The sequence below is a fragment of the Anomaloglossus baeobatrachus genome, chromosome 4 (assembly GCF_048569485.1).
Source record: "Anomaloglossus baeobatrachus isolate aAnoBae1 chromosome 4, aAnoBae1.hap1, whole genome shotgun sequence".
Taxonomy (NCBI): domain Eukaryota; kingdom Metazoa; phylum Chordata; class Amphibia; order Anura; family Aromobatidae; genus Anomaloglossus; species Anomaloglossus baeobatrachus.
Window position 1 is genome coordinate 372,804,922 of NC_134356.1, and position 15,271 is coordinate 372,820,192.

The following is a 15,271-nucleotide window of genomic DNA, read 5'->3' on the forward strand; positions in this document are numbered from 1 at the left end:
TGTCGTTTTCCTCCGTCGTACTTTTGGCTGTAGAAGGGTCTCCCGTGTTAGGATCGTGCAATCCTGCAGTTTGGGTGCACTCTGTCACCACTTCCGGAAGAAGGCACACCCATTCCATCTTTGGCTATAATACTAAAGAAAACTATTTGGTATAATCTTTTTGATTTAATTCTGGTTGACTGTAATCTTGTCACAGCCTCGTAAATACATGGATTTAGCAGCAAGAGAGCTAATTTGGTCTAATCAATCTTCGGATGTATTTGGTGTACTCTTTAATACTGGTACTGCTGGAACCTCATCAGACACACGTGATGAGAACCAGCAACTTATGCAGAAACTGATTGACTTGCACAAAAGGGTAGTTAAGGTGTGGTGGAACGTGAGGACACTTGAGGAGTACAAAAAGTCGAAGATTACCTCAAGAGGGCTTCGGGTACAAATATTCCCTGCCTGGGAGACGGATGGGCAGTTCAAAGTTACTTGGGAACAAGGCCTACAAGCATGCTCTTTTATTCTTTTGAACATGCTGATTGAGCATGACCGCTCCCTTCTTATACAACTAAAAGAGGAAATTAAGAATAAGGAACATATTCTATACCAACTAGATACATTAACAGTGGTAACCCCCTTTCAGAAGAGATTAAAGAGTATCCTGGATGTTTTTGAGAAGGATATTATTAAGGGTAAGAAAAATAAGTTTCAGCGAGACAAAAGTGATTACGCCGAGAATAGGGCTTATAGGTGGACACATCGTGGTAACAGACGCCAAATAGGGAACAGGGTACCCAACATAGCCCAAGTGACATCTGAACCATCTTCAAGTGATTTTTTTTATCGACGGATACGAGCGACCAAGAAGGCGTACCAGGAGGGGCCGCCATAAGCCAAAACCCAAGAAGGAGGGGCAGAAAGAATCAACTATGGCAGACACCCCCACAGAGGGAGATGAGGAGCAGGAGGCGCAACTGGTAGCAGGTAATGTAGAAAATCTACAGGTAGTGAACCTCTCTAACTACCAGCTATCAAGGGTGGAATTAGCACTACTCTCCAAAGGCTTATCTTTTGCCCCGATGAACAGACTTGACAAATTTATTGTGACTAAAGATCTCTATTTATTCTGTAGGCAACTTACATTTAAATATTTATATAGTCGACCAGAACTTATCGATACGTTGCCACCGGAGGACAGACAAGTATTCGACAATCTTCTGGGCCTTTTGGAGGAGAATGAGAACGACCGAGGTAAGAAGATACCCTTTTCAGGACGATTACTTTCCCAGGCAACGCCTCCCTTTGCTTTGTGTCCAGCCATTAACATCTTTTTTAACAAAGTCTGTACAGAGATTGAGAAGTTAAGATTGGATAATAATAGAGCTAACAATCTAACATTAGAAGAACGACGGACTCTGTCAAAACTCAAGGACAATAAGGACTTCCTGATAAAAGAAGCAGATAAGGGAGGGAACGTGGTCCTGTGGCCAACAGAAATGTACATCAGAGAGGCCAAACGACAACTTTCTAATAGAGAGTGCTATGTGGCATTGCCATCAGACCCAACACCCACTTTTAAAAAGAGTCTCAATAGACTCATATCCGTTGCCCATAGCCAGGACATCATCTCTCTGAAAGAGAAGAATTTCCTCACGACCAAACAACCGGTTACGCCCACTTTCTACATGTTACCAAAAATCCATAAGGGTAGACTTGAACCCTCCGGTAGGCCTATAGTATCAGGAATCGGTGGCTTGTTTGAAAGACCTTGCATCTACCTAGATTGTTACCTTCAACCCTTGGCGCAGTCTTCCCCGTCCTACATTAGAGACTCCACGCACCTGATTGAACATATGGCAAATCTCAAGGTTCCATCTAACATCCTGCTAGTCACCCTAGATGTAGAGTCACTTTACACTTCTAGCCGGTATAATTTAGGATCACAGGCCGTATTGTTCTTTTTGGACCGCAAGACAACTGGTAACAGAAGGCATGACTCCTTTGTGTTGGATCTTCTCTATCTGGTCCTGGACAACAATTACTTTGTCTTCGACAGGGTTCATTATCGTCAGACGTCCGGCACCGCAATGGGGGTTTGCTGTGCGCCACCCTACGCAAATATCTTTTTGGGGTGGTGGGAGGAGACACAGGTCTACATTTTGGAAAACTACAAAACCCATGTAATCAGATGGTTCAGGTACATTGATGATGTGCTGTTCCTCTGGTCTGGTACTGTAGAGGAATGCGAGAGCTTTATACTCACCTTGAACGATAATAATCTGAACATCAAGTTGACCTCAAGCATCTCGTCAAACTCAGTAGAATTTTCGGACCTCCGGGTATCACTGGAGAACGATACGATCTGTACAACCTTATTTCGCAAACCCACAGCCACCAACAGCTTACTCCATTATAACAGTTTTCATCCGGCCCACGTTAAAAACGGTATACCGAAAGGACAGTTTATGAGGGTCAAGAGGAATTGTAGTAACAGTACCGACTTTGAATCTCATGCTTTTGACCTGTTTAACAGATTCCGGACGAGAGGGTATCCAAAAAATGTGATATCAGGTGCACTGCAGGATTACAAGATCCTAACATTGGAGACCCTTCTACAGCCAAAAGTACGACGGAGAAAAACGACAGTGAGTATGATCACCCCCTTCAACAACCAGTGGCAGGACCTTTTATGCACTTCTCCAATCCAACTGGGACATCCTACGAAGCGATAAGAAACTGGCTCAATTCTTAGACGAGAAGCCAAACCTGGTGGCCAGAAGAGCTCAAAATTTGGGTGGTATCCTCTCTAGGAGCCACTTCAGGAGGCCCGCAAAAAGTCTGGGTACAAGTGTCACACTGTACCCAGGGGTACCATTCCCTGCGGGTCCTGCTCGGTCTGTCCCTTTATGGTGGCAAGTGATCATGTCCTTTTATCGATCTTTCCTAGGCGGATTTCCAGTGAGGCCTATTATAACTGCCGCTCCAAGAATGCTGTGTATGTACTCATTTGCGATTGCCCAAAGATTTATGTAGGCCAGACCACCCAAGAGGTAAGAAGGAGAATTCAACAGCACTTCTCCAACATAAATACGGCCGGTACGGATCTGAAGAAGGGCAAAACACTCACTTCCGTAGCCTCACATTTTCTCACATATCATGGGGGACGTTATGCTAACATTAAGGTCCTGATTGTAGATTCGGTTACTCCGGACATTAGGGGGGAGAATCATGTTAAAGAGTTACTACGGAGGAAGTCCAAGTGGATTTATAATCTTAGAAGCCTGGCTCCACACGGACTGAATGAAGAATTGCTTTATACGGGATTCTACAAAGTCCTTTGAACCCTGATTGATTTCTTCATTCTTCTTCCCCTCTCTAGTGACCTGGCCGCGTAGCCGTTTTACGACCCTACATCTCCTGGAGTCACCATTTTCCACCCATGCCTACAAGAGATTTTCTCTATTCATAGAGGGATGAAAGAAGATAGAAGTAAGACCTCAGATTAAGGAAAAAGCCGATGAGATAAAGAGGAGGAAAGAAGGAATGAACAAAAGGTGGAAAAAATGAAAAAAGAAAGATCCAAGCTCTGCAACACTGGGAAAAGAGCATCTGTACTCCAGCCGATATGGCTTCTGTGATCAACAGAGATGAACTTACAGGCTATTGGAACCTAACCCTGAATCTTAGGGACCGGACAGCTGGTTGGGCACCTCAACCTGTGTGCCCTCATTATAGGATCTACAGGCTCTGTATTAACAGAGTCTTATAGGATTTAGTGTGGGTTTTGTTTGCTCATATCGTTGTATATCATAACCACTTTCTTTACTCCTAAGGTCTTTTTCCACATTATACCAATAGTGGTATCTCCCTCCCCCCCCCTTTTTGGTATGACTTTCATTGTATATGAGTACCGCTCTATGTTGACCTTTCCCCTTTTTGGCATTATTGTACAATTGTATGCTGATCCTAAACATCTGTCTCATTTCTATTGGTTAAGGAATGGGTCTATGGAGTTTTTATCTGGTTTACATCTATCAGATACAGCCTTGAGCACTACCCTGAGCCATATTGAACCGGCAACGCCTCCCTCTGTGTGATCTAAACTAGAAAACCCCTGTGTCATCTTATACTATACCAATAGCGGAATCTCCCCCTTTTTTTGGCATGACCTTCATTGTGGGAGTGTACCGCTCTGTGCTGATCCTTCCCCCTTGGATTTTTTGTATAAACCTATATTGATCCCAGATACTCATTCTTACTGGGTAGGAAGTGGGTTTATGGAATTTTTATCTGGTTCATATCTATCAGATATAGCCTTGAGTTTTATCCTGAGCCAAACTGAGCCGGCAATGCCTCCTTATTGGGTCATCTGAACTAATGAACCTCTGTGTATTCTAAAATAGAGAACCCTCTTCTTAAGGTTTGTGACGTCTGCGCCCCTCTTTTTTTTTTTTTCCCCTCAAATTGAAACAAAATGAGAATGACTGTCTGCTTACCTTTTTGTGGGCTGCTTGTTTAGGTGGTATAAAATAAAATATTTTGGAGGGCGTTATATTTTAACGCCTGTATTCGACCTTATGCCACTAGACTTACTGTTTTTCCTCTTTTACAACAAGTCCTTTTTGGATTAAAGATACAGCATCTCCCTGAATGTAGGGACCTACAAGGGTTAATTAACCGCACCTATGACAGCTCTGTACAATACTTGGAGCCATTGTCAATCTATGCGCGAGCACGATCTATACTGCATTCTGCTCATATGCGCCGCGATAAATATACTAAGTATGGACAAATTCTTACTGCGCATGCGCTGTTGGGGATTCAAAAACTTTGTCTGTATAGATCAAATTTGCCCAATCCAAAGTTATGTGCCATACTCCTGGACTACTGTGCGCCGTATGTGAGAACCTTATTCGCAAAGCAAATATGTGTTTTAAAAAATGCTAGCAGTGCTGTGTCTTCTGCTCATGCGCTGTATACACAACAGGACGAGCTGAGCCGAATCATGTGATTCGGCCAAAATGGCGGCCGCCATGCATAACGCTGTAGACCACAACACTATGTTTTCTAAAGCTGCACACTGCTGAGTAATTATTTAATTTAGTATGCGATAGAAATAGGGCACACATTTGACCCCACATTGTCTGTCTTTTTCCCTGAGGAAGCCTCCTGCATGGGGGCGATACACGTGGGGTAGCATCACCCAAAAACCCACTCCTCTTGATACCCTGCTATACAGTTAGGTCCAGAAATATTTGGACAGTGACACAATTTTCGCGAGTTGGGCTCTGCATGCCACCACATTGGATTTGAAATGAAACCTCTACAACAGAATTCAAGTGCAGATTGTAACGTTTAATTTGAAGGTTTGAACAAAAATATCTGATAGAAATTGTAGGAATTGTACACATTTCTTTACAAACACTTTACATTTTAGGAGGTCAAAAGTAATTGGACAAATAAACCAAACCCAAACAAAATATTTTTAATTTCAATATTTTGTTGCGAATCCTTTGGAGGCAATCACTGCCTTAAGTCTGGAACCCATGGATATCACCAAACCCTGGGTTTCCTCCTTCTTAATGCTTTGCCAGGCCTTTACAGCCGCAGCCTTCAGGTCTTGCTTCTTTATGGGTCTTTCCGTCTTAAGTCTGGATTTGAGCAAGTGAAATGCATGCTCAATTGGGTTAAGATCTGGTGATTGACTTGGCCATTGCAGAATGTTCCACTTTTTTGCACTCATGAACTCCTTGGTAGCTTTGGCTGTATGCTTGGGGTCATTGTCCATCTGTACTATGAAGCGCCGTCCGATCAACTTTGCGGCATTTGGCTGAATCTGGGCTGAAAGTATATCCCGGTACACTTCAGAATTCATCCGGCTACTCTTGTCTGCTGTTATGTCATTAATAAACACAAGTGACCCAGTGCCATTGAAAGCCATGCATGCCCATGCCATCACGTTGCCTCCACCATGTTTTACAGAGGATGTGGTGTGCCTTGGATCATGTGCCGTTCCCTTTCTTCAAACTTTTTTCTTCCCATCATTCTGGTACAGGTTGATCTTTGTCTCATCTGTCCATAGAATACTTTTCCAGAACTGAGCTGGCTTCATGAGGTGTTTTTCAGCAAATTTAACTCTGGCCTGTCTATTTTTGGAATTGATGAATGGTTTGCATCTAGATGTGAACCCTTTGTATTTACTTTCATGGAGTCTTCTCTTTACTGTTGACTTAGAGACAGATATACCTACTTCACTGAGAGTGTTTTGGACTTCAGTTGATGTTGTGAACGGGTTCTTCTTCACCAAAGAAAGTATGCGGCGATCATCCACCACTGTTGTCATCCGTGGACGCCCAGGCCTTTTTGAGTTCCCAAGCTCACCAGTCAATTCCTTTTTTCTCAGAATGTACCCGACTGTTGATTTTGCTACTCCAAGCATGTCTACTATCTCTCTGATGGATTTTTTCTTTTTTTTCAGCCTCAGGATGTTCTGCTTCACCTCAATTGAGAGTTCCTTAGACCGCATGTTGTCTGGTCACAGCAACAGCTTCCAAATGCAAAACCACACACCTGTAATCAACCCCAGACCTTTTAACTACTTCATTGATTACAGGTTAACGAGGGAGACGCCTTCATAGTTAATTGCAGCCCTTAGAGTCCCTTGTCCAATTACTTTTGGTCCCTTGAAAAAGAGGAGGCTATGCATTACAGAGCTATGATTCCTAAACCCTTTCTCTGATTTGGATGTGAAAACTCTTATATTGCAGCTGGGAGTCTGCACTTTCAGCCCATATTATATATATATAATTGTATTTCTGAACATGTTTTTGTAAACAGCTAAAATAACAAAACTTGTGTCACTGTCCAAATATTTCTGGACCTAACTGTATATGCATTCTCCCCCTTTGGGATAGTGAGTATGGGTCTTACTGGTATTACCCTGAACCACTGAATAGGGTTTGTCTAAATATTGTTTTTGGCTAGCCCATACAAATATAGCATTTAGGGCTTGTGCATTTTGCCTGTGCAAATTATTGCACTTTTGGTTTGCATCATACACTTGCAGGCCTAGACTAGGGCATTTAATCTCTAGTCCTGACAGTAGCACTGCGGTTTATTAAGGGTTAACTCACACATATTGCCCATACAAGATAGTGTGAGTGGTTTCAACCTGCCTTGCCCTGGACTGGACTCATTCTTATGTTCTTTGAATTCAGGGTTCGCTCATACTGCTTGTGCTTATTACTGCACTTCATGTTTATATGAATACACGCTTGTTTTGACCAGGATCTGTACCTCCTGGCTTAGTCAGTGTTACTGTGGTCGTTAGGAAATATCCAATGTATTTTTACATTTTCTGTTAGATTGTTGCAAACAGGCCATTTAGTAAAGGTCCACCAGACCACTGTCATTCCAAACGACAGCCTGTGACCCTTGAAGTACTACATTCTCTTTTAATATACCATATTATATCTAAGGCTCTGCTCAAGCCTGCACACTATACTTCATTATATTTTGTATTTTGTGGTCAATATTGTATGCTGCATAGCAGGTTGTACTTTTTATCAAAGTTGCATCTGCATGAGGGGTGTTAAGAAACATCGTGATTTACCTTGATACTTATTATTAATGGTTTTTGGCTTGGGGATACATGTCTGCTTTTAAGTGTTTTTAAACTGTCTTTTGTTGTGCCTTTACTCCCAGTGAGGAGATCCATGTATTTTCCTTTTTTTGTAATAAAGATTTCCATTTTTACATGATACAATCTTCTGGTGATCCCTTGATAGGTATACTCTTTCTCTTTTCTGTTTCATTTTAGAAGAAGTAACATAACAAAATGGAACCCAGAATGTGTTCCCCAGTTTCTCCTGAGCGCGCGGATACATGTGGTCAGAAACCTCTGTTTGGACAAATGGGAGGGCCGGAACAGAAGGAGCAATATTTTAATTTTGGAAAGCAAATTTGGCTGAAATAGATTGCGGGTACCATGTTCCATTAGCAGGGCCCATAAGGTACCGAAACAGCAGAAACCCCCACAAGTGACACCATTTTGGAAATTAAACCCCTTAATGATTTTATCTAGAGATATAGTGAGCATTTTGAACCCACGGATACTTTACAGAATTTGATAACATTAGGCAGTCATATTGAAAATTTTCATTTTTTTCACAAAAATATTGCTTTAGCCCAAATTTCTCACTTTTTCAAGAGGTAACACCAAAAAGTAGACCTTGCAGTTTGTTACCCACTTTCTTATGAGCGCGGTGATACTCCACATGTAGTCAGAAACCTCTGTTTGGACAAATTGGGAGGGCTTGGAATGGAAGTAGCAATATTTGAATTTTGGAAAAGCTGAAATAAATTACTGGCACCATGTTGCATTTGCAGGGCCCCTAGGGTACCTATACAGCAGAAACCTCCCACAAGTGACATCAATTTAGAAACAAACTAGACTACTCAAGGATTTTATTCAGGGGTATAGTGAGCATTTTGAACCCCCAAAGGCATCACGAAAATGTTGCTCTAGAAGCAAATTTCTCACTTTTAGGCTATGTGCCCACGATCTGGCGACACAGTCTGCGGAGATGGGAGTGTTGTCCACGGAAGAACGCAGCTGCCCATGCCCACGATCCAGGTGCGGCTGCTGCTGACTTTAGCTTTATTCCCTCCACGGAGAACTCTCCTCTCCGCAGCATAAATTGACATTCTGCCTTGCCAGATGTCAGTTTATGTTGTGGAGAAAATAAGCTCAGTGGGCAGGAGAGAAAAATCCTTCCACTGCGATTTGTACTGTACAACGCAGCGAAAACACAGCCAAAAAAGCTAAGATGGACGGATGGATAGATAGACAGATGTCAAACACATATATAATGCCCCACCCCTCTACATATTCTAAGCTGGCACCCTTTAGTGATTTTCATGTGGCACTAAAGGGTGCTTAGCCTTGTATTTAGCCAAAAAATAAATAATTAAAAAAAAAAAAAAAATGACATGGAGTCCCCCCATTTTTGATAGCCAACTAAGGTAAAGCAGACGACTGTAGCCTGCAAACCACAGCTGGCAGCTTTACCTTGGTTGGTGATCCAATTTGGAGTTCACCCCAGGCTCTTTTTTTATAATTATTTTTAAATAATAATAATTATAAAAAAAGCAAAAAAAGTAGGGTCCCCCCAAATTGGTTCACTAGCCAAGATAAAGCGGACAGCTGTGGTCTGGCATTCTTAGGGTGGGAAGGTCCATAGTTATTGGCCCTTTCCAGCCTAAAAATAGCAGGCTGCAGCCACCCCAGAAGTGGCGCATCCTTTAGATGCGCCAATCCTGGCGCTTCTTCCCAGCTCATCCCGTTACCCTTGTGCGGTGGCAAATGGGGTAATAAATGGGGTTGATACCAGCTACGTAATGTCACCTGGCATCAAGCCCAGCAGTTTGTGATGTCACGGCATCTATCAGATACCCGACATCACGAACTGTCAGTACTAACAAAAAAAATAGATGACAAAAAAAAAATTAATTGAAAAAACACTCCCAAACACATTCCCTCTTTCTCCAATTTATTGTAAGGAAAAAAAAAATCCGGTCCGCAGTAATCCAATAAGGGGGTCTCACGACGACTTTGGACATTCTAGAATATGGGGGGCACGCTCAGTGAACGTATCCACCATTTTCTAGGAGTGCAGACCCTCCATGTGAGGAGTGTGGTTGCAATGAATCTGTACCCACTCTCCCCGGGTCCACAGGAGCAGTGTCCGTGCAGCCAGCACAGCTCTCACTGAACACAGGAAGCTGAGCTGACAGCCACTCTCTGCGCATGCAGCAGCGTCTATTGTAAAGGAGGAGGGATCGTGGGGATCAACGCTGCACAGGTACTGTGGTACATCGGGAGGATTATAGGGGGTGACCTGGCAGGGCCCGGGGAGGAGTTTTCTGTCGCATGTGTCATGGCACATGCGACAGAAATCAGAAGAGTAGAGTGAATGCGGGCAGCGCACTGGTGTGCGCGCCGCCATCTTGTATTTTCAGGAGGGGGTTGGGGGTCGGGGGGGAACTTTGGCGACACCAGGGGACCGGAGAGGACTGGGGAGGAGATTTATCTCCCATCTGACATGTTTGATCATGCCAGATGAGAGATAAATCATTTTTTACGGGCGCTGTCATTTACTGTAATGTGATCATCGGTATACATTGTATATCGGTGATCACGTGAGCGGGGACCGGAAAAAACAGCCTGAATCATGATCTCCAGGGTCTCAGCTACACTTATTTCTACCTGCCGTTTATAAACGGCAGATCAGAATAAGTACCCTATTCTGCCGCCATTTATCTCCGTAAGGCTGTCGTAATGGGGTTAATTGATTTTATATTTTGGTGGATCGGGCATTTCTGAAAGTGGCGATACCAAACATGTATTTTTTATTTTATTGTTTTATTTTCAATGGAATAAAAGGGGGCTGATTTGAACTTTTAGTTTTTATATTTTTGACAACTTTTATTAAGTTTTGATAGGAAGGGGAATAAAGTGATATTTTTGATCTAATATATTATTCAGGAAAATCAATGTTTTCTTAGATGTAAATGAGATGAGGGATCATGTAACATAATGTCCATGGGGATATTCCCATGTAATAAACTGATTCTGTTTACTGACATGTAGAGATGTAGAGATAAAAATTTCTCCTAAACATGCTACATTTTTTTTCTTCTAGCTCCAACAGAAGCACCTTTACGTCCAAATTTAGGTAAGTATTAGTTACTAAAGTGAAATCGTGATGATACATGATCTGACTTAAAATGTCTCCTTTCACCTGTGCATTTTCTTTCATCTAGGATTTATTATAGACTTTTGAAAAATGTTTCTTTTGCATACTGTTCATTGGTGACCTTGTATACTGCAGGCATTTATACACTTCTCTTACATCTCAGCAGTTTTTGGCTTTGTATATAATAGCGTTTGCTCCTCTGTTAGAGCAGTACTGTGAATTCGCATTTAGCAAAGGAATAATAGAAGGGAATTGATTTTTCTTTTTACTTTTAACAAAGCAGACAACAGACAAAAACTAAAAGCAAACTGACCTATTTTATTTGACCTCTTTCTTCTCTAATTTTAATAAAGCAAAACAAAAACATCATAGACTTTTTTTTTATCAGAGATCAAGGGTCACTTTGTAATTTTGTCTTGATGCTTCTTAATGCTTTTTTGTTCTTGCATTCACTGGGTGTATGCAACAGAGCTCTGGTATAGGAAAGGACACTACAGTGTGCTTGTCTTTTCAAAGTGCTATTATTTAGAATTTCATAGGATATCATACAGGAAATAGAATAAAAATGAAGGCTGCTAGGCAGTAAAACATAGTTAGGTCCAGACCTATTTGGACAATAACACAAATTTTGTCATTTTATCTGTTTACCAAAACATTTTCAATATACAGTTATGCAGTCGATATGTTTTTAAAGGGAAGGTATCGCGTTTTTTTATTTTTGTATTAAAAATAGTGATTGTGAAATCAAGTATTTCTAATACAAAATAAAAATCGCAGCTTATTTAGTTTTTATGTAATTCTTATTTTACTGGAGGCACTGGGGGCTGCCATGCTGGATTTGCTGTGTGTGTAACGACAGTAACTCCTTCCTTTGTGGCAGCCCCTGTGCATAGACTCTGATAGTCGCGCTCCGACCCCATGAAGTACGTTACAGTGGGCGTCTGCTGTGACCTGGACGCGCCCCCTGGTCTGTCCAGAACACAACAGAGGGAGGATGTTCAGCGCCATTATTGTGGAGCTCACAGCGTGTGCTGTTTGCTCCACTTTACCCCTGTCACCCGCCGGGATGTGTGAGTACGGGCCGCCTCCCCTCCCCTCGTTACTGTCTCCGATGACATCCCATCCCTCTGTTCTCCCCAGCCCCTGCTCTGCCCCAGCTACTGCCGCCGCCCCTCCCCCCCGTCATTACCGTCTCCAATGACACCCCCCTCCCTCCGTTCTCCCAAGTCCCCGCTCTGTCCGCTGCCGCAGCTCCCCCAGCTCTGCCCGCTGCTGTGTGTGTGTGTGTGTGTGTGTGTGTGTGTCACAAGATCCCCATCAGGGGTGATTGTGAGTGTGTGCGCGCGATTGTACAGGTATGTGCGATATCGTGAGTGTGTGTGAGTGTATGCGATCGGATGTGTGAGTGTATGCGATCGGATGTGTGAGTGTATGCAATCAGATGTGTGAAATGTCGTCCGGATGCAGGGGAGGATGGCATGCAGCACAGCTGCCTGGAGCGCCCACCGGAGGTCACAGGGACGAATGATGTGAAAGGTGTGTGTGTGTGTGTGTGTGGCACAAGGTCCCCATCAGGGGTGATTGTGTGTGTGTGTGTAGCATAAGGTCACCATCAGGGGTGATTGTGTGTGTGTGTGTGTGTATGGCACAAGGTCCCCATCAGGGGTGATTGTGTGTGTGTGTGTGTGTGTGTGTGTGTGTGTGTAGCATAAGGTCACCATCAGGGGTGATTGTGTGTGTGTGTGTATGGCACAAGGTCCCCATCAGGGGTGATTGTGTGTGTGGTGTGTGTGTGTGTGTGTGGCACAAGGTCCCCTTCAGGGGTGATTGTGTGTGTGTGGCACAAGGTCCCCATCAGGGGTGATTGTGTGTGTGTGTGTGTGCGTGTGTGTGTGTGGCACAAGGTCCCCATCAGGGGTGATTGTGTGTGTGTGTAGCACAAGGTCCCCATCAGGGGTGATTGTGTGTGTGTGTGTGTGCCTGTGTGTGTGTGTAGCACAAGGTCCCCATCAGGGGTGATTGTGTGTGTGTGTGTAGCACAAGGTCCCCATCAGGGGTGATTGTGTGTGTGTGTGGCACAAGGTCCCCATCAGGGGTGATTGTGTGTGATTGTGTGTGTGTGTGTGTGTGTGTGTGTGCACGCGCGCGCCACTGCATGTGAGTACCTGTGTGTGTACCAGTGATACTGTCTGCAGGGTTGTGTATCTAATCCTATCCTGTGTGATACTGTCTGCTGAGCCATGTATCTAATCCTGTCCTGTGTGATACTGTCTGCTGAGCCGTGTATCTAATCCTCTCCTGTGTGATACTGTCTGCTGAGCTGTGTATCTAATCCTATGTTGTCTGATACTGTCTGCACGGCTGTTTATCTAATCCTCTCCTGTGTGATACTGTCTGCAGGGCTGTGTATCTAATCCTCTCCTGTGTGATACTGTCTGCTGAGCTGTGTATCTAATCTTATCGTGTAATACTGTCTGCTGAGCCGTGTATCTAATCCTATCCTGTGTGATGCTGTCTGCAGGGCTGTGTATCTAATCCTATCGTGTGATACTGTCTGCTGAGCTGTGTATCTAATCCTGTCCTGTGTGATGCTGTCTGCTGAGCCGTGTATCTAATCCTATCCTGTGTGATACTGTCTGCTGAGCTGTGTATCTAATCCTTTCCTTTGTGATTCTGTCTGCTGAGCCGTGTATCTAATCCTGTCCTGTGTGATACTGTCTGCTGAGTGGTGTATCTAATCCTGTCCTGTGTGATGCTGTCTACTGAGCCGTGTATCTAATCCTGTCCTGTATGATACTGTCTGCATAGCTGTGTATCTAATCCTATCCTGTGTGATACTGTCTGCTGAGCCGTGTATCTAATCCTATCCTGTGTGATACTGTCTGCAGAGCCGTGTATCTAATCCTATCCTGTGTGATACTGTCTGCAGAGCCGTGTATCTAATCCTATCCTGTGTGATACTGTTTGCTGAGCTGTGTATCTAATCCTCTCCTGTGTGATACTGTCTGCTGAGCTGTGTATCTAATCCTATCCTGTGTGATACTGTCTGCAGAGCCGTGTATCTAATCCTTTCCTTTGTGATTGTGTCTGCTGAGCCGTGTATCTAATCCTGTCCTGTGTGATACTGTCTGCTGAGTGGTGTATCTAATCCTGTCCTGTGTGATGCTGTCTGCTGAGCCGTGTATCTAATCCTGTCCTGTATGATACTGTTTGCACAGCTGTGTATCTAATCCTATCCTGTGTGATACTGTCTGCTGAGCCGTGTATCTAATCCTATCCTGTGTGATACTGTCTGCAGAGCCGTGTATCTAATCCTATCCTGTGTGATACTGTCTGCAGAGCCGTGTATCTAATCCTATCCTGTGTGATACTGTTTGCTGAGCTGTGTATCTAATCCTTTCCTGTGTGATACTGTCTGCTGAGCTGTGTATCTAATCCTATCCTGTGTGATACTGTCTGCAGAGCCGTGTATCTAATCCTATCCTGTGTGATACTGTCTGCACAGCTGTGTATCTAATCCTATCCTGTGTGATACTGTCTGCTGAGCTGTGTATCTAATCCTCTCCTGTGTGATACTGTCTGCTGAGCTGTGTATCTAATCCTATCCTGTGTGATACTGTCTGCTGAGCTGTGTATCTAATCCTCTCCTGTGTGATACTGTCTGCTGAGCTGTGTATCTAATCCTATCCTGTGTGATTCTGTCTGCAGAGCTGTGTATCTAATCCTATCCTGTGTGATACTGTCTGCAGAGCTGTGTATCTAATCCTATCCTGTGTGATACTGTCTGCAGAGCCGTGTATCTAATCCTCTCCTGTGTGATACTGTCTGCTGAGCTGTGTATCTAATCCTCTCCTGTGTGATACTGTCTGCACAGCTGTGTTTCTAATCCTATCCTGTGTGATACTGTCTGCAGAGCCGTTTATCTAATCCTATCCTGTGTGATACTGTCTGCAGAGCCATGTATCTAATCCTCTCCTGTGTGATACTGTCTGCAGAGCCGTGTATCTAATTCTCTCCTGTGTGATACTCCTGCTGTCCTTGGTGACACTTTAGACATTTCTGGTCACCAGGAAAATGGCTGGCACTGTGTCCTTACATGTCATTTTCTGTTATCTGTTGTATACACTCAGATTAGGAGGGGGAGGCGTGCCATCACACACAGGAAAGCAGATCCCGCCCATTTTACAGCAGGCTGTAATCTGAGCTTTTTATACAGTGGAAATTCAGTAGGATTTCAGAAGCTGCTCCCCCTAGTGTTTAACAGTGGAAAATATCAAACTTTTTAATTTTTTTTTTATATTTTGCACAATTAAAAAAAAAAATATTTAACATTTAAACATTATTACTTTACATTTTTTCAGTTATTATTATTTTTTTTTTTTTTGCCGATACCTTCCCTTTAAGTGCATATTCTCAGCTTTAATTTGAGTGTATTCACATCCTAATTGGAGTTAGGGTTTATGAAATACAGCTTTTTAACATGTAGCTGCCTCTTTTTAAAGGACCAAAAGTGATTGAACGAT

General features: G+C 43.3%; 1 protein-coding gene across 4 annotated transcripts in view; it reads left to right on the forward strand.

Moving 5' to 3' along the window:
* Positions 1-15,271, forward strand: part of RELN (reelin) — a 906,715-nt gene that overhangs the window by 393,434 nt on the left and 498,010 nt on the right. For all 4 annotated transcript variants that reach the window (XM_075345182.1, XM_075345183.1, XM_075345181.1 and 1 more), the window contains one exon: positions 10,695-10,727. In XM_075345182.1, coding sequence (XP_075201297.1) covers positions 10,695-10,727 — 33 coding nt within the window. The remainder of the gene's footprint in view (positions 1-10,694; positions 10,728-15,271) is intronic.